The 23,781-nt window shown below is 41.3% G+C and overlaps 1 protein-coding gene across 5 annotated transcripts in view; it reads left to right on the plus strand.

Annotated features, from left to right (window-relative positions):
• Window positions 1-23,781, plus strand: part of LOC105493150 (tumor protein p53 binding protein 1) — a 110,081-nt gene that overhangs the window by 36,157 nt on the left and 50,143 nt on the right. For all 5 annotated transcript variants that reach the window (XR_011606116.1, XR_011606117.1, XM_071066987.1 and 2 more), the window contains 5 exons: window positions 5-134; window positions 1,760-1,926; window positions 3,863-3,992; window positions 5,121-5,215; window positions 8,497-8,705. Coding sequence is in view for 3 of the 5 variants with exons in the window: in XM_071066987.1 (XP_070923088.1) it covers window positions 5-134; window positions 1,760-1,926; window positions 3,863-3,992; window positions 5,121-5,215; window positions 8,497-8,705 (731 nt within the window). In the remaining 2 variants the exon portion in view is untranslated. The remainder of the gene's footprint in view (window positions 1-4; window positions 135-1,759; window positions 1,927-3,862; window positions 3,993-5,120; window positions 5,216-8,496; window positions 8,706-23,781) is intronic.

Consider the following 23,781-nt stretch of genomic DNA (forward strand, 5'->3'; position numbering starts at 1 on the left):
TCAGCAATTAAGCACGAAGAACAGTCCAATGAAGATATCCCCATAGCAGAACGGTCCAGCAAGGACATCCCTGTGACGGCACAGCCCAGTAAGGATGTACATGTTGTAAAAGAGCAAAATCCACCACCTGCAAGGTAAGCCGTGTTCTTTCTAAAAAGGATTTATGGGTTTTGCTGTAGGGTTATACTTATTTCATTTTACCAGATGAAAACATTTGTAGAAATTGTTGATTTTTAAATTATTTTCCACTTGTACTGGTCATACTTGTGGTCTGTTAGAAACACTGATTATTTATGAAGTCTCAAGAATCGTTTTTTGTCTGTCTGTCTGTTTGAGACAAAGTCTCACTCTGTTGCCCTGGGCTCATGTGATTCTCTGCCCCAGCCTCGCAAGTACTTGGGCCACACTTGACTACTAATCTTATCTTTAGGCATTCTACAAAGACTTTTTTGTTGATTAAAAAAAATTTTTGTTGTAGAAATGGAGTCTTGCTGTGTTGCTTAAACTGATCTTGAACTCCTGGGCTCAAGTAATCCTGCTGCTTCAGCTTCCCGGAGTGCTGGGATTATAGGCATGAGCCACTCTGCCTAGCCTACAATGATGTTTTAAGGCTTCTCTAACTATAAGCATGACTCTGTAATCTTTGGTTGCCACTCCTCCTTTGGGATCTTTGTCTACAGAGACACTGCCTGTCTGTGGGAGGTGTACTTAGCCTCTCTGGTGTTATGAAGAGTAACGTGAATATTATATTTGAAAGCCTACTGTTTCTATACTTGAGGAGCACCCAGATTGCTTTGGGTTCTCAGATATCTTGCATCTGGTATTTTATGGTATCAATAGATGTAGGGATTCTCAGGTTCTTTAGGCTCTTAACTTGGTAGGAATTGGGAAATGTGCCTCTGCTTCGTCTCTAGTGATTTTTATAACCAAAGCTTCATTGCCTCTGGCCAGCAGGTGAAATTTGAATATGGCAGAAGAAAACCGGGATGCTTCCAGTTTGGGGAAGGGGATAAACATTCAGTATTGTTTTGTTGTTTCCTTCAATAGAAAGAGTGGGGAGGGAGTATCCTAAGCAAAGTTGAATATCAAAAGAAATTGTCTTTCTGATGTAAAACACTCAGCATAACAGTGACTTTTTAGGCTTTTCTTTTAGATGCTGCCTTCCATCTAGTTATGCTATTCTGTTTACCCTGGGGAGTGGTAGAACAGGTGAACTGCATAAGTCTCTGGAAAGGGGCCAGGGATGAATGTCTTCCACGTGTTAGTATTGGTCTGAAGGAGAATTGGTTTGGGGTTTGGGTACATCAAATGGAAAAGGTCAGCAGAAGATACGTGTGGCACTAGTACAGAGGATAATTCTCATCAAATACGATCCATGGAATGTCATAGTTTGGACTGTTCTCCTTACTGGCATTATTGGGGTCCGGATCAGAATTCTTCATACAGGTCTAGATAACATTATATGTAACAAAAATCCCCCAAGTCACTCATCAGAAATCTTAGAAAGCATGAAGCACAGTATTGAGCAGAGTTGAATACAGGTATTGGCTGTGTGAGAGAGTGAGACAGGTTTTAAAATGGGCTGAGGACTTTTATCACTATAAAGAACAGTTTATTTGCTTTTTAATAGATAATTATGTAAATTAGAGCCACTGGAATTTTTGAAATTATTAAAGAAAAACACACAAAACAGGAAGAGCTTTTTAGTAAAAGCATGTGAACTTAGGAACTTTTTCTCCTGGTGATATGAATTTCCTAGGTCAGAGGACATGCGTTTTAGCCCCAAAGTGTGTCTTGCTGCTATGGAAGCAAAAGAACAGTTGTCTGCACAAGAACTTACGGAATGTGGACTGCAGATTCAGAAGTCACCAGAGCCTGAGGTTTTGTCAACTCAGGAAGACTTGTTTGACCAGAGCAATAAAACAGGTACCAAGAGTGATTTGCTGTTACAGCTCTTCTCCAAAGATCTAAACTTTTATTTTAGTTCTGAGGCTACTGGTTAAGTTACAAAGCATTTTATAGGTTTGCAGACTTGTTTGTGATATGGAAGGAAAATACGTTTCTAGTTAATTAGTGAGAAGGGCTTTTTGGGAATAATTTCCATTTAATATTTTGACATAATTTTCTCTCTTTTGGAAATGAGATAGTGAAGAATAGCTAATACAGTAAATTTAGTATTATGGATACTAGCCATTTTCTTTTAGTTTTTTTTTTTTGAGACAGAGTCTTGCTCTCTTGCCCAGGCTGGAGTGCAGTGGTGCAATCTTGGCTCACTGCAAGCTCCGCCTCCCGGGATCATGCCATTCTCCTGCCTCAGCCTCCCTAGTAGCTGGGACTACCGGCACCCGCCATCATGCCTGGCTAATTGTTTCTATTTTTAGTAGAGACGGGGTTTCACTGTGTTAGCCAGGATGTTCTCAATCTCCTGACCTCGTGATCCGCCCACCTTGGCCTCCCAAAGTGCTGGGATTACAGGTGTGAGCCACTGCACGTGGCCGCCATTTTCTGTTACATGGCTATTATGTCTTCAGATCTTAAATATGATATTAAGCTTAGGTTTTTCATATTCATCTGGGTAACAGTTTACTAACTTAATCTGTTTATTAGTTAATCTGACACAGATAGGAATTTGAAATCTAGCAGAAAGGACATAAAACTTAAAAGAATATAATTTGTTTCACACCCCTTTAACCTCCACCAATCTCATTCCACAGCCTCAGAGAGCTAGAAAACTTGAGTTAATTACCAGCAAAACATATTATGTTGGTTGTAAGGAGGGAAGGGAAGAAGGATATATTCCTTTGCTATGCTGTGATACAGGTTGCTGTGCAAGACATTAAGAGGGTCACCAAGGAACCTTTGTTGGCCTCTTACTAAAGTTGTAAGGTTTTATTTAAGAAATTCTTTTACGCTGGGATTAATATAGTTGATACTCCATCTGTTGCTAAGGGGAAGGGACCAACAGGAGACTCTTGATAGTATAAATCAGTAATGGCTGCTCATAAATCCTTTTACTAATGCATTAGTCTTTTCTGTCACCTTTGAGCAGACCCAAATCATGAAAACTGCTGCATTTATAACATTGGGTATCATGTGCATTGTTTTGACTTCTCCCATCTGTATCATGGCCTAAGCTTGACTTCACCTAAGGTAGACATTGGAATAAAAGGCTTATTTGCTGTTTTTTAATAGAAGCATCACAAGAAAGAAGAGCAGCTAAACAGAAGTATAAGGATTCTGGCTTTTATTTTATTTATTTATTTATTTTTTTGAGATGGAGTCTCGCTCTGTCTTCCAGGCTGGAGTGCAGTGGCGCGATCTCAGCTCACTGCAACCTCCACCTACCAGGTTCAAGTGATTCTCCTGCCTTAGCTTCCCAAGTAGCTAGGATTACACGTGCCCACCACCATGCCCAGCTAATGTTTGTATTTTTAGTAGAGATGGGATTTCACCATGTTGGTCCGGCTAGTCTTTAACTCCTGACCTCAGGTGATCTGCCCACCTCAGCCTCCCAAAATGCTGGGATTACAGGTGTGAGCCACCGTCCCCATCTAGGATTCTGGCTTGTAATCTCCAAGCTTAGGTCATGACAGAAGGGACTAAGGAACTCTTCATCTATTCTTTATTCAAGAAGCCCATTGTAGGGGTGGTTAATGTTTACTCAAGATTTGTGCTATTGTGGTATTCCATTCGTTGTACTATAAATAGAAAACAATTTCTGCCCTTTTGGAATTTCTGCCCTTTTGGAAATATGGAAATATGTTGGAAATATGGATATTACTCTTTGCAGTACTGAATGGTTTTTGGCAACTCAGTAGTGTCAATCTGAGAAGTAAGTGCAACTGGAATTTCTTTTTTTCAGTATCTTCTGATGGTTGCTCTACTCCTTCAAGGGAAGAAGGTGGATGTTCTTTGGCTTCCACACCTGCCACCACTCTGCATCTCCTGCAGCTCTCTGGTCAGAGGTCCCTTGTTCAGGAGAGTCTTTCCACGTAAGTAAGCCTAAAATAGCTTATACCAAGGCAGTATGTGCCTGAGAGTCTTAGGCTAAGACTGAAAGAGGCTAAACTTGCCTGCGAGTCTAGAATTCTTTTTGAAACCAAATGGTAGAACGGATGCATTAGAGCTTTGGGGATGAAGAACTGTTGAAGGCAGATAAATCTATTTTCCCATTTGAAAATTTTATAATAGTGGCCCAAAGGTTTCACTAAAAAAGAAAATGCACAGTTATTTAGAAAATGTTACACGTCCAAAACACGCATTCTGCTCCTCTGTTTTACTTGCAATTCTTCTCGTTCAATAGCAGAGGGTGGCAAATAGTTGTTAACAGTAGTTGGATTTCTTTATCTCTGTGTTAGGGCAAAGAGGTTTGCTTGTTGGTTTTTTTTGTTTAGTTTTAGTTTTGTTTTCTAATGAAAATGTGCATGGTCTGTCTATTGTTAGGCAAAAAAATGGAATAATTTTGTTTTATGTCTCAATTCTGCAAATGAATTTATTTCCTAGCACTGCTCATCTTGCTTTTCTTTTTTTTTTTTTTTTTTTTTTTTTTTTTGAGACGGAGTCTCGCTCTGTCACCCAGGCTGGAGTGCAGTGGCCGGATCTCAGCTCACTGCAAGCTCCGCCTCCTGGGTTCACGCCATTCTCCTGCCTCAGCCTCCCGAGTAGCTGGGACTACAGGCACCCGCCACCTCGCCCGGCTAATTTTTTGTATTTTTTAGTAGAGACAGGGTTTCACCGTGTTAGCCAGCATGGTCTCGATCTCCTGACCTCGTGATCCGCCCATCTCGGCCTCCCAAAGTGCTGGGATTACAGGCTTGAGCCACCGCGCCCGGCCTCATCTTGCTTTTCAATCATGATGTCCTTGTGTCTGATCATTCACTTTGCCCTTACTCTCTTGTAGAAAAAGTTCTTATTTTACAATACAAATGTCTGGTATGGGAAATAGTTATTGAAGTATTTTTGGTTCTTCCACCAGCCTGAGGTTGCTATTTGGGAGAAGTGCTGATAAGTATTTATCTGAATGCCTTAGATATTTTTTCCTGTTAAAAAGTAAAAACAAATACAGAAATGCAAAACTGTGGCTATGGTAAAATAACCTGTGATTCTCTCTTTATATAAAGGAATTCCTCAGATCTTGTTGCTCCTTCTCCTGATGCTTTCCGATCTACTCCTTTTATCGTTCCTAGCAGTCCCACAGAGCAAGAAGGGAGACAAGGTGAGCTCTCTTGATCTCTCTGTTGATCTCAGATTAGAAGAGGAGCAACACTTCTTCTGCCTTGCAAAATGTACTGCTTCTTTGTACTTCAGAATGCTTGTGACCTACACAATTCTGTAGGATTCATGTTTGTGTAACCTTTAGGGATAAGACCTACTGTAAAGTGCTGTCCTCAGTTCTTTTTTTTTTTTTTTAATCTAACCCCATCCCCCATTCTTTGCTTTTCTAGCGCTAATTCTATTGAGATTTCTGTATTGTTGGCTCAATTTTTAAAAAGACTCTGAAGGAAATTTTTTTTTGAGATGGAGTCTTGCTCTGTCACCCAGGCTGGAGTGCAGTGGCGTGATCTCAGCTCACTGCAAGCTCCGCCTTCCGGGTTCACGCCATTCTCCTGCCTTAGCCTCCTGAGTAGCTGGTACTAAGGTGCCCGCCACCACACCCGGCTAATTTTTTGTATTTTTTAGTAGAGATGGGGTTTCACCGTGTTAGCCAGGATGGTCTGATCTCCTGACCTCCTGATCCATCCACCTCGGCCTCCCAAAGTGCTGGGATTACAGGCGTGAGCCACTGCGCCTGGCCAAAATTTTTGTTTTTAAAGTTGAACGTAAATGAATTAGTATGGGGAAGAACTGGGCTTATTACTAATGGCCTAGTTGTTTCTAGCAACATGTGAACACATTTCTGGTGAGAAGGAACCAGCTTGTTTCTTGTGGTCCTTATAGGTTATTTTTGCTATTATTAAAATAGTTTTAGCATAAGAGTGGTTGAAAGTAGGTGGTAAACATTTTAACTTCATTCATTTACTCCTTTGAAGACTTAGAGATTTTATATTACTTTATTCATAAGAAAGCTTTCCTTTTCACTTACCTAATTTATCTCATTATTTAAGCTTCTTTTGCTCTGATCTAGTCTCCTATCCAGTCATTCAAGATGTTTCTGAATTCCTATGATTTCTACAAAGCTTTTTCTAATAAATTCTATGATTTTCATCTTTTTACTCTTTCGTATACAAGTAATGGTTTTATTTATTGAGCACCTAGTATAGGCAAGGCATTATTCTAGAGGCATTTCTGTGGTTTTTCTCACTGAATCCTCACAAACATCCTAAGAAGGAGATGTTATTTTTATCCCCATTTTACAGATGAGAAAATGGAGGCATAGAGAGATTTTGCAACTAATGAGATGTAGAGGCAGAATTTGAACTCAGGAAGCTGCCTCCAGAGCCTGTGCCCTTATCTGTCATATATATGCCTCCTATTATATCCTTTCTCTGCTCTTGAGTAATATAAAACGTAGACATTTAACAGTTTTTCAAATGTAATTTATCAGTGATAGAATTTGATCTTAGGCTTTCTTCTGCTACAAAATTTGTCTCTGGCTGTTTCTCTTAAAATCAGTTGTAGGTATCCAAATGGACTAATAGCAGTCTAAGCATAACATGATTAGTGACTAATATCAATCTAAGCATAACATGATTAGGTGAATGAATTCTACAAAAACCCTGGTAATACAAGTTAAGACTGGTTAATTCTTAGAACAGTTTCTTTTATCTGTACTGTGAACATTGAAAAAATATAAAAATAATTATATTAAATATGCTTTCTCAGGCTGGGCACGGTGGCTCACGCCTGTAATCCCAACACTTTGGGAGGCCAAGGCGGGCAGATCACCTGAGGTCAGGAGTTCGAGACCAGCCTGGTCACCATGGTGAAACTCCATCTCTACTAAAAATATAAAAAATTAGCTGGGTGTGGTGGCAGGTGCCTGTAATCCCAGCTACTCAGGAGGCTGGGGCAGGAGAATCACTTGAACCCGGGAGGCAGAGGTTGCAGTGAGCCAGGGTTGTACCACTGCACCCCAGCCTGGACAACAGAGCGAGACCCTGTCTCCAAAAAAAAAAAAAAAAATGCTTTCTCCCTGATTGTAAACAGTTAGTATTTATTGTAGAAAGTTTGTTAAGTATATAGGAAATTAATGAAAATAAAAATCACCTGTGATAGTACACGCCAGATACATTTACAACTAGTATATTTGGATATATTTCAGTTTTCAGTACATAAAGTACTTTTACATAATTGGTATCATGTCGTGTATATGACTCAGTTTTCTTTTTTTATGTAACAGTATATTTTCACTTGTCAGTTATATTTTAGATTTAATGCATTTGCTTAATATGTGCATCAGTGTTTGTGAAACTATATGTGCTTTTTGTATTTATTTGTTTTTTTGCTTTTCTCTTAGATTATTAACCTAAAGCCTTTTTTATATGTAGTGCCTATAACATCAGATTTTTAATGTGCTTTGTCATGGCAAGAAAGTTCAAAACGTGCAACAAAAATACTTAGCACAGCTATGGCAGTATATTAAAGGCCGGTAGCACCGGATCCCAGATTAGGTGTAGACAGGTAAGGTTAAGACTAAGCTAAGCAGCAAGGCTGGGTATTGAGGTTGCAGTTTGGGTAACTGGTAGCATGAGTGTGGATTATGGGAAAAAGGTAAATGTTGTCAAGTAGTTTGTGAGTGGTCTAGAGGAGGCCTGTTTAGGGTCAAGTTGTAAGATAGGGGATAAAAATGATGAATCAAATACTTAGCTAGCCAGACTGACTCCAAGCAAGATCCTAGGTGGGTAGTATACTATGGGAAAGCAGTGTTTCGTGTTTTGTGTGTGTGTTCCCTCCTAATTTGTGTCAGGATTAGTGTCTTCTCTTTCCTAGTTCTTTGATAGATCAGTGCTGATTGGCATTGATAGATTTTTTTTTCTTCATCTATATTTGTACAGGCATCCATCTCTCTGCATTTAGCAATTGTTAATGCAAATATAATGAGTTCATAAATATGAATTATAGATGCTGTATTTACTTAAAGTGGTGACAAGTTCACTGTCTTTCAAGGCCTGTGGTAGAATATATGATGGTTAAATTAGGTAACAGTAGTTTGGGCTTTTCTTGGGCTTTTCTACAGGGAAGTGAAAAACTGAGCTATAAAATCAGGAAAGGAGCCAAGTTAATTTAATATTTCTTATGAATGGGTGGGTAGCCCCAGATGCATCCAGTTTTGATCTATACCTAAAAATAGAAGCTTGGGCAGCTCTACCAACCAAAGGAAGTATTGCTAGATTGCTAGGACCCAATCTACTATTGTTCCATCAGCTTTTCTGAAAAATTGCATCATTATTTTTTTAGAGTGAAAATGTCTGTAATGTAATTGTTCTTAGTGGTGTTGGAACATGAGTGATATTGATGAGTGATATTTCTCAATTTGTTTTTCCTGTTTTAAACCAGATAAGCCAATGGACATGTCAATGTTATCTGAAGAAGGAGGAGAGCCTTTTCAGAAGAAACTTCAAAGTGATGAACCAGTAGAGTTAGAAAACCACCCTCTCCCACCTGAGCCCACTGTGTCACCACAAGCCTCAACACCAATATCTCAGAGCACACCAGTCTTCACTTCTGGGTCACTTCCTATCCCATCCCAGCCTCAGTTTTCTCATGTGAGTATTGTAAAAAGAGTTGTTTTTTTTAAAGCAGCATTATTGGGGTATAATTTACAGACCACATAATGCACACGTTTTAAATGTACAATTTTGTGATATTTTAGTACATTTACAGAGTTGTTCCTGGCTAACACAGTGAAACCTCGTCTCTGCTAAAAATACAAAAAATTAGCTGGGCGTGGTGGTGTGCGCCTGTAGTCCCAGCTACTCAGGAGGCTGAGGCAGGAGAATGGCGTGAACCCGGGAGGCGGAGCGTGCAGTGAGCTGAGCTGAGATCGCGCCACTGCATTCCAGCCTGGGCGACAGAGGGAGACTCCATCTCAAAAAAAAAAAAAAGGCCGGGCGTGGTGGCTCAAGCCTGTAATCCCAGCACTTTGGGAGGCCGAGACGGGTGGATCACGAGGTCAGGAGATCAAGACCATCCTGGCTAACACGGTGAAACCCCGTCTCTACTAAAAAATACAAAAAAAAACTAGCCGGGCGCGGTGGCGGGCGCCTGTAGTCCCAACTACTCGGGAGGCTGAGGCAGGAGAATGGCGTGAACCCGGGAGGCGGAGCTTGCAGTGAGCTGAGATCCGGCCACTGCACTCCAGCCTGGGTGGCAGAGCGAGACTCCGTCTCAAAAAAAAAAAAAAAAAAAAAAAAAGAAAATTTACAGGGTTGTAAAGCTGTCATCACAAAGTAGTTTTAGAACAGTTTCAAAGTCACCTAACATCTTGATTTTTTTTTTTTTATGTTTAAACTTTTTACAGTGTCTTTAAACTTTTTGAAAATGTTACTGCAAAATTGCAAAGGGACATAAATCATTATTCTACCTTAACACAACTGTTACTGTAATTTTTGTCTTTCCACATGCTTATGGTTTTTTTCAATAACTAAATTTTTTTGCCCATGACACAGCCTCAGGAGGTCCTGACGATATGTGCCCCCACATGCTGATGTTTTTTTAAAAAGTTGTTTATATACCACAACTTTTAAATTTTCTTTTTCCAGTTAATATTGTGTCGTAATAATTCTCAATGTTATATTGTCTTCACTTATCCTTTCAAAAGTTGTGTATTATTTAAGTAGATGTGATCTCAGTACAGGATCATTCCTATACTTAGGGTATCAATATGGTTTTTAGTTTTCCTATGTGTATTTTCTTCTAAAAGCAAGGGAAAACGATTAATTTGTATAATTTTAAATTTAAATATTTAAAGAAATGAAATTCAGGTTTCATAGTGAGTTGAAAATCCTTAAATCTAAATGACTATATTATATATTCAATCTAAATACGTATTCTTATAAGACCTTAAGTGGGGGAATTATTGTAGTTTTATTGGGAGAACTTATTTTATACCTTTCAGTTTGCAGGTGTTATAACAAGAGTTTGTATTTAAAAGTAAAATTTGAAAATGAATAGTAATGAACTGTAAATTTAGTGAGGAGGGGACAGTAGGAAGAAAGAAACTGGTTTGTTTTCTGGAGTTTTAAAACTTGTATTGTTGGCCGGGCGCGGTGGCTCAAGCCTGTAATCCCAGCACTTTGGGAGGCCGAGACGGGCGGATCACAAGGTCAGGAGATCGAGACCACAGTGAAACCCCGTCTCTACTAAAAATACAAAAAATTAGCCGGGCGCGGTGGCGGGCGCCTGTAGTCCCAGCTACTCAGGAGGCTGAGGCAGGAGAATGGCGGGAACCCGGGAGGCGGAGCTTGCAGTGAGCCGAGATCGCACCACTGCACTCCAGCCTGGGCAACAGCGTGAGACTCCGTCTCAAAAAAAAAAAAAAAAAAAAAAAAAAAAAACTTGTATTGTTAAAGGATTCCGTTTTATGCAGTTCATTAGAAGCAATTTGGTGGCATTATTAAAAATGAGGACTCTAGAGTCAGAACTTCCTGGACTCACTCCTGGCTCTGTCATTACTACCTTTGTGACCAATTGAAATTGAATCTTAGTTTGCTCATCAGTCAAATGGTGGGGATACTGATACTGTCTACCTCATAGGATGTTTATGAAGGTTGAGTTAATATATATAAAATGCCTAGACTAGTGCCTTACACTTGGTAAATACTGCATATACGGATAGCTGTTGCTGGCAGTAAAAGGGTTGAAAACAAGGTTACCTGGAGGTGAAATGGATGTTCAAACTGTACATCATTTTCTTTAGCTTTTTTTTTTTTTTTTGAGACAGGATTTTGGTCTGTTGCCCAGGCTGGAGTGCAGTAGTGCGACCATGGCTCACTGCAGCCTTGACTTCCTAGTCTCAAGCGATCCTCCCACCTCAGCCTCCCAAGTAGCTGGAACTACAAGCACGTGGCACCATGCCCAACTAATTTCTTAATTTTTCTTATAGAGATAGGGTATCACTATGTTGCCAGGGCTGTTCTTACTCTTAGGCTCAAGTAATCCTCCTGTCTCAGCCTCCCAATGTGTTAAGATTACAGGTGTGGGCCACTGTGCCTGGCCTTCTTTAGCTTTTATTTTTCTAAGTTATATGTAAAGGTAGCTGGGCGTGGTGGGGCATGCCTGTAATCTCAGCTGTTCAGGAGATTGAGATGGTAGGAACATTTGAACCTAGGGATTTGAGAACAGCTTGGGCAAAATAGCAAGACCCCGTCTCAAAAAAAAAAAAAAAGTTATAAATCTGACCGGGTGCAGTGGCTCATACCTGTAATCCCAGCACTTTGGGAGGCCAAGGCAGGTGGATTACTTGAGACCAGGAGTTCAAGACCAGCATTGCCAGCACAGTGAAACCCAGTCTCTACCAAAAAGTACAAAAATTAGCCTGGCATGGTGGCAAGCACCTACAGTCCCAACTATTTGGAAGGCTGAGGCAGGAGAATCGCTTGAACCCAGGAGGTGGAGGTTACAGTGAGCCAAGATCTCACCACTGCACTGCAGCCTGGGCGACAGAGTGAGACCCTGTCTTAAAAAGAAATAAAATAAAGAGTTTAAGAATGAGCTATAAGCACTGACAGAGAGCACTAAGATTTTTCCAACACTGATTTAAAGAAAATGGTTATAGATGTTTATCAGTGACCAAACAAGACATTTATGGTCTTTGGAAAGGTATTCCTACCAGTTGGTGGGGGCAGAGATAATTCCTGGCTACAAAGGGAGAACGGACATTTTGAAAAACAAGGCATTATTGAAGGAATTGCTCTGTTTTCAACATTTACCAAAGACCTTCAGAATTAGCCAAAAAATCAGCAATGAAAATTTCAGACAAATGAGTGATTCTGAACATAGTTCAGAGATTCTTGGAACCTAAGATGACTCTAATCAGGTTTCTTTGAACTCATGTTTTTTGTTTTGTTTTGTTTTTTTGTTTTTTTTTTGAGACAGAGTCTCGTTTTGTCGCCCAGACTGGAGTGCGGTGGCGTGATCTCACTGCAAGCTCCGCCTTCCGGGTTCACACCATTCTCCTGCCTCAGCCTCCCGAGCAGCTGGGACTACAGGTGCCTGCCACTACGCCCGGCTAATTTTTTGTATTTTTAGTAGAAACGGGGTTCACCGTGTCAGCCAGGATGGTCTCGATCTCCTGACCTTGTGATCTGCCCGTCTCGGCCTCCCAAAGTGCTGGGATTACAGGCGTGAGCCACCACGCCCAGCCTCATGTTTTATCAAATGCCTCAGCCAGTGCAGTCCCTGCCTCCGAAAAAGTCTCTCAAGAATACCTTTAGTAGGCCGGGCACAGTGGCCCACACCTATAATCCCAGCACTTTGGGAGGCCGAGGCGGGAGGGTCACATGAGCCCAGGAGTTTGAGAACAGCCTGGGCAACATAGTGAGACCCCATCTCTACAAATGGTCAAAAACTAGCCAGGAGTGGTGATGCCCGCTTGTAGTCCCAGCTGCTCAGGAGACTGAGACAGGAGAATTGCTTGAGTCCGGGAAGTTGAGGCTGCAGTGAGCCGTGATCATGCCATAGCACTCAGCTTGAGCAACAGGGTGAGACCTTGTCTCAAAAAAAAAAAAAAAAAAAAACCTTTACAACATAGCTTTTAAGTTAAAGATTTGATTTTACTTAATAAGCATTTGTAAAACCCCAAAAATAAGTCAGATAGTTAAAACAAGACCTCTTCCTCTTCCTACCCAAAGATAACCACTTTTCATTCTTTATGCTTTTTCTTTTGGTATTTACCTCCGTAATTCTACATAGCATGATTATATTTTCTTTTTCTTAGGCACAGGGTCTTGACCTATTGCTCAGGCTGTAGTGCAGTGGAGCAGTCCTAGCTCACTGTAACCTCGAACTTCTGTGCTCAGGCCATCCTCCCACCTCAGCCTCCTGAGTAGCTGGGACTACTGGCACACACTACCACACCTGGCTAATTAAAAATTTTTTTATAGGGCCGGGCACGGTGGCTCAAGCCTGTAATCCCAGCACTTTGGGAGGCCGAGACAGGCGGATCACGAGGTCAGGAGATCGAGACCATCCTGGCTTACACGGTGAAACCTCGTCTCTACTAAAAAGTACAAAAAACTAGCCAGGCTAGGTGGCGGGCGCCTGTAGCCCCAGCTACTCAGGAGGTGAGGCAGGAGAATGGCGTGAACGCGGGAGGCAGAGCTTGCAGTGAACTGAGATCCGGCCACTGCACTCCAGCCCGGGCGACAGAGCGAGACTCCATCTCAAAAAAAAAAAAAAAATTTTTTTTTATAGAGGTGGGACCTCACTATGTTGCCCAGGCTGGTCTTGAACTCCTGCACTCAAGCAGACCTCCTGCCTTGGCCTCCCAAAATGCTGGGATTACAGGTGTGAGCTACCGTGACCAGCCTATTTTCGTAAAAAAATTTTAGCCATTTTCCAAGTATAGTTAAATCATAATTTTGTTTAGATTATTACTGAGTTTACATTATCGCTATGTAAACAGTTCACTGCAGAGCCTATGACATATTATGATTATTTTTTCATGTTTCTGTAATTTGTTTTCTCTGAAATTGTACTTGGGCTTTTTTATTTAGTTTTCTGTGACTCTCATTAAATCAACCCTAGACTCTCCACCAATTGTCAGAAACTCCTTTCAGGATGTTGAAGAACCTTAGACTTTCTGTTTCATCTTTTTGGAGAAACCTCTTTTGGACCCTCCTGATTTCTAATCTGTACTGTTGCCCTCTATTCCTGGTGCATAACTGTTACCTCCCTTCACTGTCATCCTTGGAGATTCTTCTTACCTGTCTTTGTGTTGGATACCTCTTGGGTTTCATATCTTCTTGCTTGGTTTACTCCCTCATTTTGGTGGGGGACATTGTTTAGTAGCTTTTATTCTGCTATCACACTTGATTTGTAGTTTGCAGGAGTATAGAATTCTAGATGGGAAATAATTTTCCTTTAAAGATTTTGAAGGCATTGCTCTTTTGTCTTCCAACTTCCAGTGCTGCTGTTAGGTATGAGGGCCAGGCCAGCCGTGGTGGCTCATGCCTGTAATCTTAGCACTTTGGGAGTCTAAGGTGGGGGGACCACTTGAGGCCAGGAGTTTGAGACCAGCCTGGGCAACATGGCCAGACCCTGTCTCTACCAAAAAAAAAAAAACAAAACAACAGCAGCAGCAGCAAAAAACAAAGTGTGAAGGCAATCTGATCTTGACTTTTAGTAGGTGATCTGTTTTTTCTTTACTGGAATCCTGTAGAATTTTCTCTTTGTTCCCAGTGTTCTGAAATTTCCAGACCTTTGGGATAGGTCTATTTTCATTCATTGTATTAGGTACTTGGTAGGCCCTCTCAAGTTTAGAAACTCAGGTCCTTCAGTTCAAAGAAATTTATTTCTTTTTTTTTTTTTTTTTTTTTTGAGACGGAGTCTCCCTCTGTCGCCCAGGCTGGAGCGCAGTGGCCGGATCTCAGCTCACTGCAAGCTCCGCCTCCCGGGTTTACGCCATTCTCCTGCCTCAGCCTCCTGAGTAGCTGGGACTACAGGCGCCCGCCACCTCGCCTGGCTAGTTTTTTTTTGTATATTTTTAGTAGAGACAGGGTTTCACTGTGTTAGCCAGGATGGTCTCGATCTCCTGACTTCGTGATCCGCCCGTCTCGGCCTCCCAAAGTGCTGGGATTACAGGCTTGAGCCAGCGCGCCCAGCCAGAAATTTATTTCTTTAATTTCTTTCCCTTTGTTTTCTCTGTTCCTTTTCTTTTTTTAATGGACTATCTGTTGTTTGGATGTTGAAACTCCTAGAAGTCTTCTAATTTTATTTTGTCTCCTACTTTTGATCATCTCTGTCTCATTTTGTTCAACTTTCTGGGTGATTTCTTCAGTCATTAAAAAAACAGTGGCTATATTGAGATGTAATTCACATACCATTCAGTTTACCCATTTAAAGTACACAATCCAGTGGTTTTTAGTATATTAATAGAGTTGTGCAACCATCACCATGTTCTAATTTCAGATTAGTTTCATCACCTCCCCCAAACCCATGCCCATTAGCACTCACTCAACCTTTCTTCTACCCCTGGCTCTTAGAGACCACCAGTCTACTTTCTGTCTCTATAGATTTGCCCATTCTGGACGTTTCATATAAATGGAATTATAAACTACATAACCTTTGTGAATGGCTTCTTTCATTTTTTAGCATAATGTTTTCAGGGTTCACCTATGTTGTAGCATGTGTCAGATTTTCATTCCTTTTTTTTCTGTTGATCTATCCTTGTCTATAAAAAATATAAAGGAAAAAAGAATTTCATTCCTTTATTTATTTTATTTGTTTGTTTGTTTATTTTTCTTTTTGAGATGGAGTTTTGCACTTGTTGCCCTTGCTGGAGTGCAATGGCGTGATCTTGGCTCACCGCAACTTTTGCCTCCCAGGATCAAGCCATTCTCCTGCCTTAGCCTCCTGAGTAGCTGGGATTACAGGCATGCGCCACCACACCTGGCAAATTTTGTATTTTTTTTTTTTTTTTAAGTAGAGACAGGGTTTCTCTATGTTGGTCAGGCTGGTCTTGAACTCCCGACCTCAGGTGATCCACCCATCTTGGCCTCCCAGAGTACTGGGATTACAGGCGTGTGTCACCGTGCCTGGCCTTCATTCCTTTTTATTGCTGAATAATACCATTGTGTGGATATGCCACAGTTACTCATCGATTCATCATTTGATGGACATTTGGGTTGTTTCCCCTTTTGGCTATTGTGAATAAGGCTGCTGTGTACATTTACGGACAGGTTTGTGTGTGAACATGGTTTTATTTCTCTTATGTATACTTACAGGTGCAATTGCCCAGTTCAACCATCTTTTAATTCTTCTCTTAGTTATTAATTTCTACTCTTGGGTTTTTAACTTCTAAATTTTTTTTCAGAATATATTTTTAAAATACAATTTCTCTTATTTTATGGATATACTGTCTTATCTCTGTAACAGTATTAATAACAGTTTTCTCCTCTCTGGAGTAGTCACTGTTTCTTCCAGATGGTCTTTAGTTTTGTTTGTTTTGATCTCTTTCAAATTAGAGGCTTTCCTCAGATGTCTGGTAATCTTTGTTTATTTGGTGATGTTCAAGAGTGAAATATCAGACAGATGATTAATAGTTCTGAGTTGGTGGTTGGGTCTTCTTGTTTTTGGGATTTGCTGTAATGTGATCCACAGGGACATTTTATTGGAAGTCCCATAATGTCAGTATCTTGATTTATCTTGGCCTGGTCAGATCCCTTAGGAAAATCTGTCATCTCCTATTTGTGGGGTATAGGCTTGGCTGCCATTGTACTAGAAGTCTATTAATGGAAGAGGGCTTTGGGTGGGAAGGGGTTGGGAGACAGGTGCAGGTTTCATTCAATATGTAGATTTTCATTTAATCTCCCTATTTTCAGCATTGTACTTCCTGATAACTGTGCCTCTTGTCTGCCAGTCCTGGGACACTCTATTTTACACTCTCCAGGGCAGAGGAGGGGCAGGGTGAGATTATGGGAGTTGGAACTGTGATATAACTCTGGGTGTTTCTTGGCTTTCTCCACTGCTGGCTTAGGAATTCAGCTTTCACTCTTCTGTTAAATAGATTACCTTTTCCAGATTTTTTTTTTTTGCAGTTATCTTTTCTTCTCTTTTTTTTTTGAGACGGAGTTTCTCTTTTGTTGCCCAGGCTGGAGTGCAATGGCGCGATCTCAGCTCACAGCAACCTCCGCTTCCTCAGCTCAAGCGATTCTCCTGCCTCAGCCTCCCAAGTAGCTAGGATTACAGGCATGCACCACCATGCCCGGCTAATTTTGTATTTTTTTAGTAGAGACAGGGTTTCTCCATGTTGGTCAGGCTGGTCTCGAACTCCCGACCTCAGGTGATCCGCCCGCCTCGGCCTCCCAGAGTGCTGGGATTACAGGCATGAGCCACCACGCCCGGCTTTTGTTCTCTTTTTCTTGAAATTTTGTGCTTAAGGAAAATCACTTTACCATTACTTAATGAGTTTTCAGAAAACTCTGAATATGTGTATGTTCAGTCCTCCATTTTTGTTAAGTTCTCTACTTTTTTCATTATATGTCAAACTTGTACGTGTTATTCTTAATGGGTAACCCTTGTACATCTATTATTTCTTTTGTACCTTGGTTACTGGAGTCCAAGGCAACCTAATTTTGATGTTAGAAGATTTAAATATGTGTAAAGAGATTATTACTATTCAAGAGAAAATTGGGATAAAGGTAATTTTGTCAATTTTTTTTCTTTCTTTCCTAATAAACTTGTCAATCGCATAGCCTCTTTGACCCTTTACCAGGATATGAGGGATGGGGAGAGGATTAGTAGAACATAGTTTGATAGTTAACATTTTCTCATTCTTGATATATGTATTAATTTTGGTGAGGACAAATTAGACAATTAAATGTTTTCAAACTAGAATAGTGGTGGTGGTGGCACAACATTGTAAATGCACCAAATGCCACTCAATTATTTTATTTTTGTTTTTGTGTGTGTGTGTGTGATTTTTTTTTTTTTTTTGAGATGGAGTCTTGCTCTGTCGCCCAGGCTGGAGTGCAGTGGCACAATCTCAGCTCGCTGCAGCCTGTACCTCCTGAGTTCAAGTGATTCTCGTGCCTCAGCACCCCAAGTAGCTGGGACAACGAGTGCACACCACCTTGCCCAGCTCATTTTTGTATTTTTAGTAGAGATGGGGTTTCACCATGTTGGCCAGCCTGGTCTCAAACTTCTGACCTCAAGTGATCTGCCTGCCTTGGCCTCCCAAAGTGCTGGAATTACAGGTGTGAACCACTGCGCCTGGCCTGAATTGTTTAGTTTAAAATGGCTTAATTTTATGTTGTGAGTTTCATTTAAAAAAAGGTATTTATAGCTTTACATTAGTGATGTTTTATCTATGAGCCTTTGTAAAATGACTTATTTTTTGCAACAAGGGAAAAAATACATATTTCTTGCAGAAGATGTGGTAATGCATGGTGGCTTACACCTGTAATCCCAGTGCTTTGGGAGGCCAAGGTGGGAGGATAGCTTGAGTCAGGAGTGCGACAGCAGCCTGGGCAACGTAATGAGACCCCCGTCTCTACCCCCCACCCAAAAAAAAAGATTAGCCAGGTGTGGCAACGTGTGCCTGTAGTCCCAGCTCCTGGCGCAGGGGAGGAGTATGGGCGGGAAGATTGCTTGAGTTCAGGTGTCTGAAGCTGCAGTGAACTATGATTGTGCCACGGCCCTCTGGCCTGGGTGACAAAGCAAGACCCCCATCTTGAAGAAAAGAAAAAAGAGAAAATAAGATCATTAGTTATTCTACCTAAGAAATACAACTCTTTTTTTTTTTTTTTTTTTTTTTTTTTTGAAATGAAGTCTCTCCATGCGCCTGGCAAATTTTTGTGTGTTTTTTTTTTGAGACGGAGTCTCGCCCTGTCGCCCAGGCTGGAGTGCAGTGGCTGGATCTCAGCTCACTGCAAGCTCCGCCTCGTGGATTTATGCCATTCTCCTGCCTCAGCCTCCCGAGTAGCTGGGACTACAAATTTTTGTGTTTTTAGTAGAGATGGGGTTTCACCTTGTTGGTCAGGCTGGTCTCAAACTCTTGACTTCAAATGATCTACCTGCCTCAGCCTCCCAAAGTGCTGGGATTACAGGCATAAGCCGTCACACCTGGCCAACTCTTAGCTTTTTTTGTTATATGTTTATTAACTAGAATTACGTGAAGATTATATATGATAAAATGTGTAAAAAGAGTATAATGGCCAGGTGCTGTGGCTCACGCTTGTAATCCCAGCACTTTGGCAGGCTGAGGCAGACTGATCACTTGAAGTCAGGAGTTTGAAACCAGCCTGGCCAACATGGTGAAACCCCATCTCTACTAAAAAGTACAAAAATTAGCTGGGCGTGGTGGCGGGTGCCTGTAATCCCAGTTACTCTGGAGGCTGAGGCAGGAAAATTACTTGAACCTGGGAGGTGGAGGTTGCAGTGAGTGGAGATGGCGCCACTGCACTTCAGCCTGGGTGACGGAATAAGACTCTGTCTCAAAAAAAAAAAAAAAAAAAGACTACAATGTATATCCACATAATTTTTTACTAAAATAGAAACTTCTTGCTAGAGGCCAAATGTTTTTTGATCTTTTAGTGTTCTTCTGTATACTTTTATGTAGACCATAAAACATTCTATCATGTGATAGATCACAGTTTAAAAATTATTATCTTGGCCAGACGAGGTAGCTCATGCCCGTAATTCCAGCACTCTGGGAGTTTGAGGCAGGCAGATTGCTTGAACCTAGGAGTTCAGGATCAGCCTGGGCAACATGGCAAAATCTCATCTCTACAAAAAGATCTAAAAAATAAGGTGTGGTGGTGTGTGCCTGTATTCCCAGCTACTCGGGAGGCTAAGGTAAGAGAATCACTTGAGTCTAGGAGGTCAAGACTACAGTGAGCCATGATCGCACTACTGCACTCCAGCCTGGGCAGCAGAACAAGACCCTGCCTCAAAAATAAATAAATAAATAAATAAAATTCCTATTTGTAACCATTTAAGGTATTTCATATTGTTACCTATTCTAAATAATAATATAGCAGTGAACCATTTTGTAGGTAAATATTAGTGTGCTTTCATTGATTAATTTCCCAGAAATGGAATTATTGCATTATGGCATATAGGATTTCAGGGCTGTTGTGTTTTCCTAAATTTCCATTCAGAAATGTTGAACCATTTTTTTTTCCCCTTTTGAGACAGGGTCTCATTCTGTTGTGCAGGCTGGAGTGCAGTGGCACAATCACTACTCACTGCAGCCTTGACCATCCAGGCTCCCAAGTAGCTGTGACCACAGACGTGTGCCACCACACTCAGCTAATGTTTCTTTTTTTTGGTAGAGACAGGGTCTCACTTTGTTGTGCAGGCTTATCTCAAACTCCTGGGCTCAAGTAATCCTTCTGCCTTGGCCTTCCAAAGTGTTAGGATTATAAGTTAGAGTCACTGCATCTGGCTTGAACCGGTTTATACTCAGTCATATCTGAGAGTATATGAATAGATTCAAACTTATGATCATTGTTACAATCTGATAGGATAAACAAAAATACCAGACATTGAAATACCAGAAGTTATGGAATATACAGAATGCTTGACTACCCATTTGATTCCTCATTCCCTTAAAAAATCCTAGGAAAAAAAGCTTGGGCACGGTGGCTCATACCTGTAATCCTAGCAGTTTGGGAGGCTAAGGTGGGCAGATTGCTCAAGCCCAGGATTTTGAAACAAGCCTGGGCAACAAAACGAGACCCTCTCCACAAAAAATATAAAAATTACCTTGCTTTGGTGGTGCACACTTGTAGTTCCAGCTACTTGGGAGGCTGAGGTGGGAGGATCAATTGAGTCCAAGACGTCAAGGCTGCAATGAGCAATTATTAAGCCACTGCACTCCAGCCTGGGTGACAGAGCAAGACCTTGTCTCAAAACAAAACAAAACGTAGGAAATGAATGCCTACCCATCTATGTCTGGAGTTTTACATCATTTACATTAGGCAAAATTACACACTAAATGTAAATTCTTATGTAAAAGCAGCTAAGTTTTATGTTAATGTCTCTTTAAAAATATTGAAGTATTAGTTACATAAAATTGTCATTTTACATGTATGTTTTGATGAATTTTGGCAAATGTGTACAGCTGTGTAACCATCACCACCATCAAAGTAGAGAACAGTTCCCTCACCCTAAAAAGTTTCCTTATAACCTTTTGTGGTTGATCTCCCTGCTGCCCAACATACTCCCTTCTCCTGCCCTAGGCAATCACACATCAGTTTTCTGTCAGTATAGTTTTGGTATTTCAGTAGTTTCAAGTCTGGGCAATATAGCAAGATCCCATTTCTTTTTTTTTTTTTTTTTTTTTTTTGAGACGGAGTCTCGCTCTGTCGCCCAGGCTGGAGTGCAGTGGCGCGATCTCGGCTCACTGCAAGCTCCGCCTCCCGGGTTCACGCCATTCTCCTGCCTCAGCCTCCCGAGTAGCTGGGACTACAGGCGCCCACAACCGCGCCCGGCTAATTTTTTGTATTTTTAGTAGAGACGGGGTTTCACCGTGGTCTCGATCTCCTGACCTTGTGATCCGCCCGCCTCGGCCTCCCAAAGTGCTGGGAGGCGTGAGCCACCGCGCCCGGCACAAGATCCCATTTCTAAAAGACGTTTTTAAAATAATCTGGGTGTTGTGGCGCCCACCTGTATTTCCAGCTACTTGGGAGGCTGAGGTGGGAGATTGCTTGAGCCTAGGAAATTGAGGCTGCAGTGAGCTATGATCTCACCACTGCACTCCAGAGCCTGGGCGACAGAGTGAAGCCTTGTCTTTAAAAAAAAAAAAAAAAAAAGAATTTCATGTAATTGGAATCAGGAAGTGTGTATGGTCTTTTATTTTTGAGCTCTTTTACTTAGCATATTTTTGAGATTTGCTTGTATTATACATATTCATATTTTATTGCATTTATATTGTTGGATAGTGTTCCATAATATGTGTATCCACAATTTGTTTGTTCATTCACCAATTGATAGGACATTTGGTTCTAGTTTTTGGTTATTTTGAATAATCTAGTCAATTATAATTAATATATGACCATTATATGAGTGAATATATGAATAATTCCCCATGAATTTATGAATAATAATCCTATGATCTTTTGCACATCTTTTTTTTGGAGACAGAATCTTGCTCTGTTGCCTAGGCTGGAGTGTAGTGGCGTGATTTTGCCTCACTGCAACCTCTGCCTCCTGAGTTCAAGCAATTCTCATGCCTCAGCCTCTGGGTAGCTGGGATCATAGGCGTGCACCACTATGCCCAGCTAATTTTTATATTTTTAGTAGGGACGGGGTTTCACCATGTTGGCCAGGCTGGCCTCAAACTCCTGGCCTCAAGAGATCTGCCTGCCTTGACCTCCCAAAGTGTTGAGAATACAAATGTGAGCCACCGTGCCTGGCCAGCATGCACATCTTATGAATAATAGTTCTATGATCATTTGGATGCCCATCTTTTCTGTGGGCACATATTTTTATTTTTCTTAGGTAAATGCCTACAAGTAGAATGCCTAGGTTATATAGTAATGAATGTTTCTAAGATACTGCCATACTGTTTTTCCAAAGTGAGTGTAACATTTTGCATTCCCAGCAGCAATGTACGAGAGTTGCAGTTGTTCGCCATCGTTGCTAATCCTTGGTTTTGTGAGCCCTTTTTTTTTTCCTCTTTTTTTGAGACAGAGCCTTTCTCTGTCTCCCAGGCTAGTGTGCAGTGGCACAATCATAGCTCACTGCAGCCTGGACTTCTGTGGCTCAAGTGATCCTTCTGCCTCAGCCTCCCAAGTAGCTGGGACTGTAGGGGCACAATACCATGCCTGGCTAATTTTTAAAGTTTCTGTAGACATGGGGTCTAAGCCACGTTGCCCAGGCTGGTCTGGAACTCCTGGACTCAAGCAGTTTTCCCACCTCAACCTCCCAAAGTGCTGGGATTACAGGTGTGAGCCACCACACCTGGCTGAGCCACGATGCCTGGCTGTTTTGTGAACTATTTTAACGTTAGTTTGCTTTTTTTTTTTTTGAGACAGAGTTTTGCTCTGTCGCCCAGGCTGGAGTGCAATGTCACGATCTCAGCTCACTGCAACTTCTGCCTCCTGGGTTCAAGTGATTCTCCTGCCTCAGCCTTGCCAGTAGCTGGGACTACAGGTGCTCGCCACCACGCCTGGCTAATTTTTGTATTTTTAGTAGAGATGGGGTTTCACCATGTTGGCCAGGCTGGTCTCGAACTCCTGATGTCAGGTGATCTGCCTGCCTTGGCCTTCCAAATTGCTGGGATTACAGGCGTGAGCCACCACGCCTGGCCTATGTTAGTTGCTTTTGTTGCGTGTAGTGGCATTTCATTGTGATTTTAATTTGTATTTCTCTGTTGACTATTGATATTGTAACCTTTGGATTTTATTTTATTTATTAATTATTATTATTATTATTATTATTTTTTGAGATGGAGTCTTGCTCTGTCGTCCAGATTGGAGTGCAATGACATGATCTTGGCTCACTGCAACCTCTGCCTCCCTGGTTCAAGCCATTCTTCTGCCTCAGTTTCTTGAGTAGCTGGGATTACAGCCATGCACCACCCCACCCAGCTAATTCTTGTATTTTTGGTAGAGACACGGTTTCATCATGTTGGCCAGGCTGGTCTCGAACTCCTGACCTCAGGATCTACCTGCCTTGGCCTCCCAAAATGCTGGGATAATAGGCGTGAGCTACTGCACCTGGCCACTGGATTTTAATATCTGCTTTATGAACGCTAGCTTTTTTTTTTTTTTTTTTTTTTTTTTTTGAGATGGAGTCTTACTCTCTCACCCAGGCTGGAGTGCAGTGGTGCAATCTCGGCTTACTGCAACCTCAGCCTCCCAGGTTCAAGTGATTCTCCTGCCTCAACCTCCCAAGTAGCTGGGATTACAGGTGCCCGCCGCCACGCCTAGCTGATTTTTTGTATTTTTAGTAGAGATGGGGTTTCACTGTGTTGAATGCTAGCATATTTTGAAATCGTGAAGTAAAATGAGTATGTATTCCCACTTTGTGAGAATTGAAATGGGCTGGAGCATGTGCCACTGCTCTTGGCTATCCTAGAGTTCTTTAATTCTTAAATTTGATGTAGAAATTTTATATGAATTTAAAAATTTGATTTAGAAATTTGACTTGATTTAGAAATTTTATATGAATCCA

Source organism: Macaca nemestrina, chromosome 7 (genome assembly GCF_043159975.1).
Source record: "Macaca nemestrina isolate mMacNem1 chromosome 7, mMacNem.hap1, whole genome shotgun sequence".
Taxonomy (NCBI): Eukaryota; Metazoa; Chordata; class Mammalia; order Primates; family Cercopithecidae; genus Macaca; species Macaca nemestrina.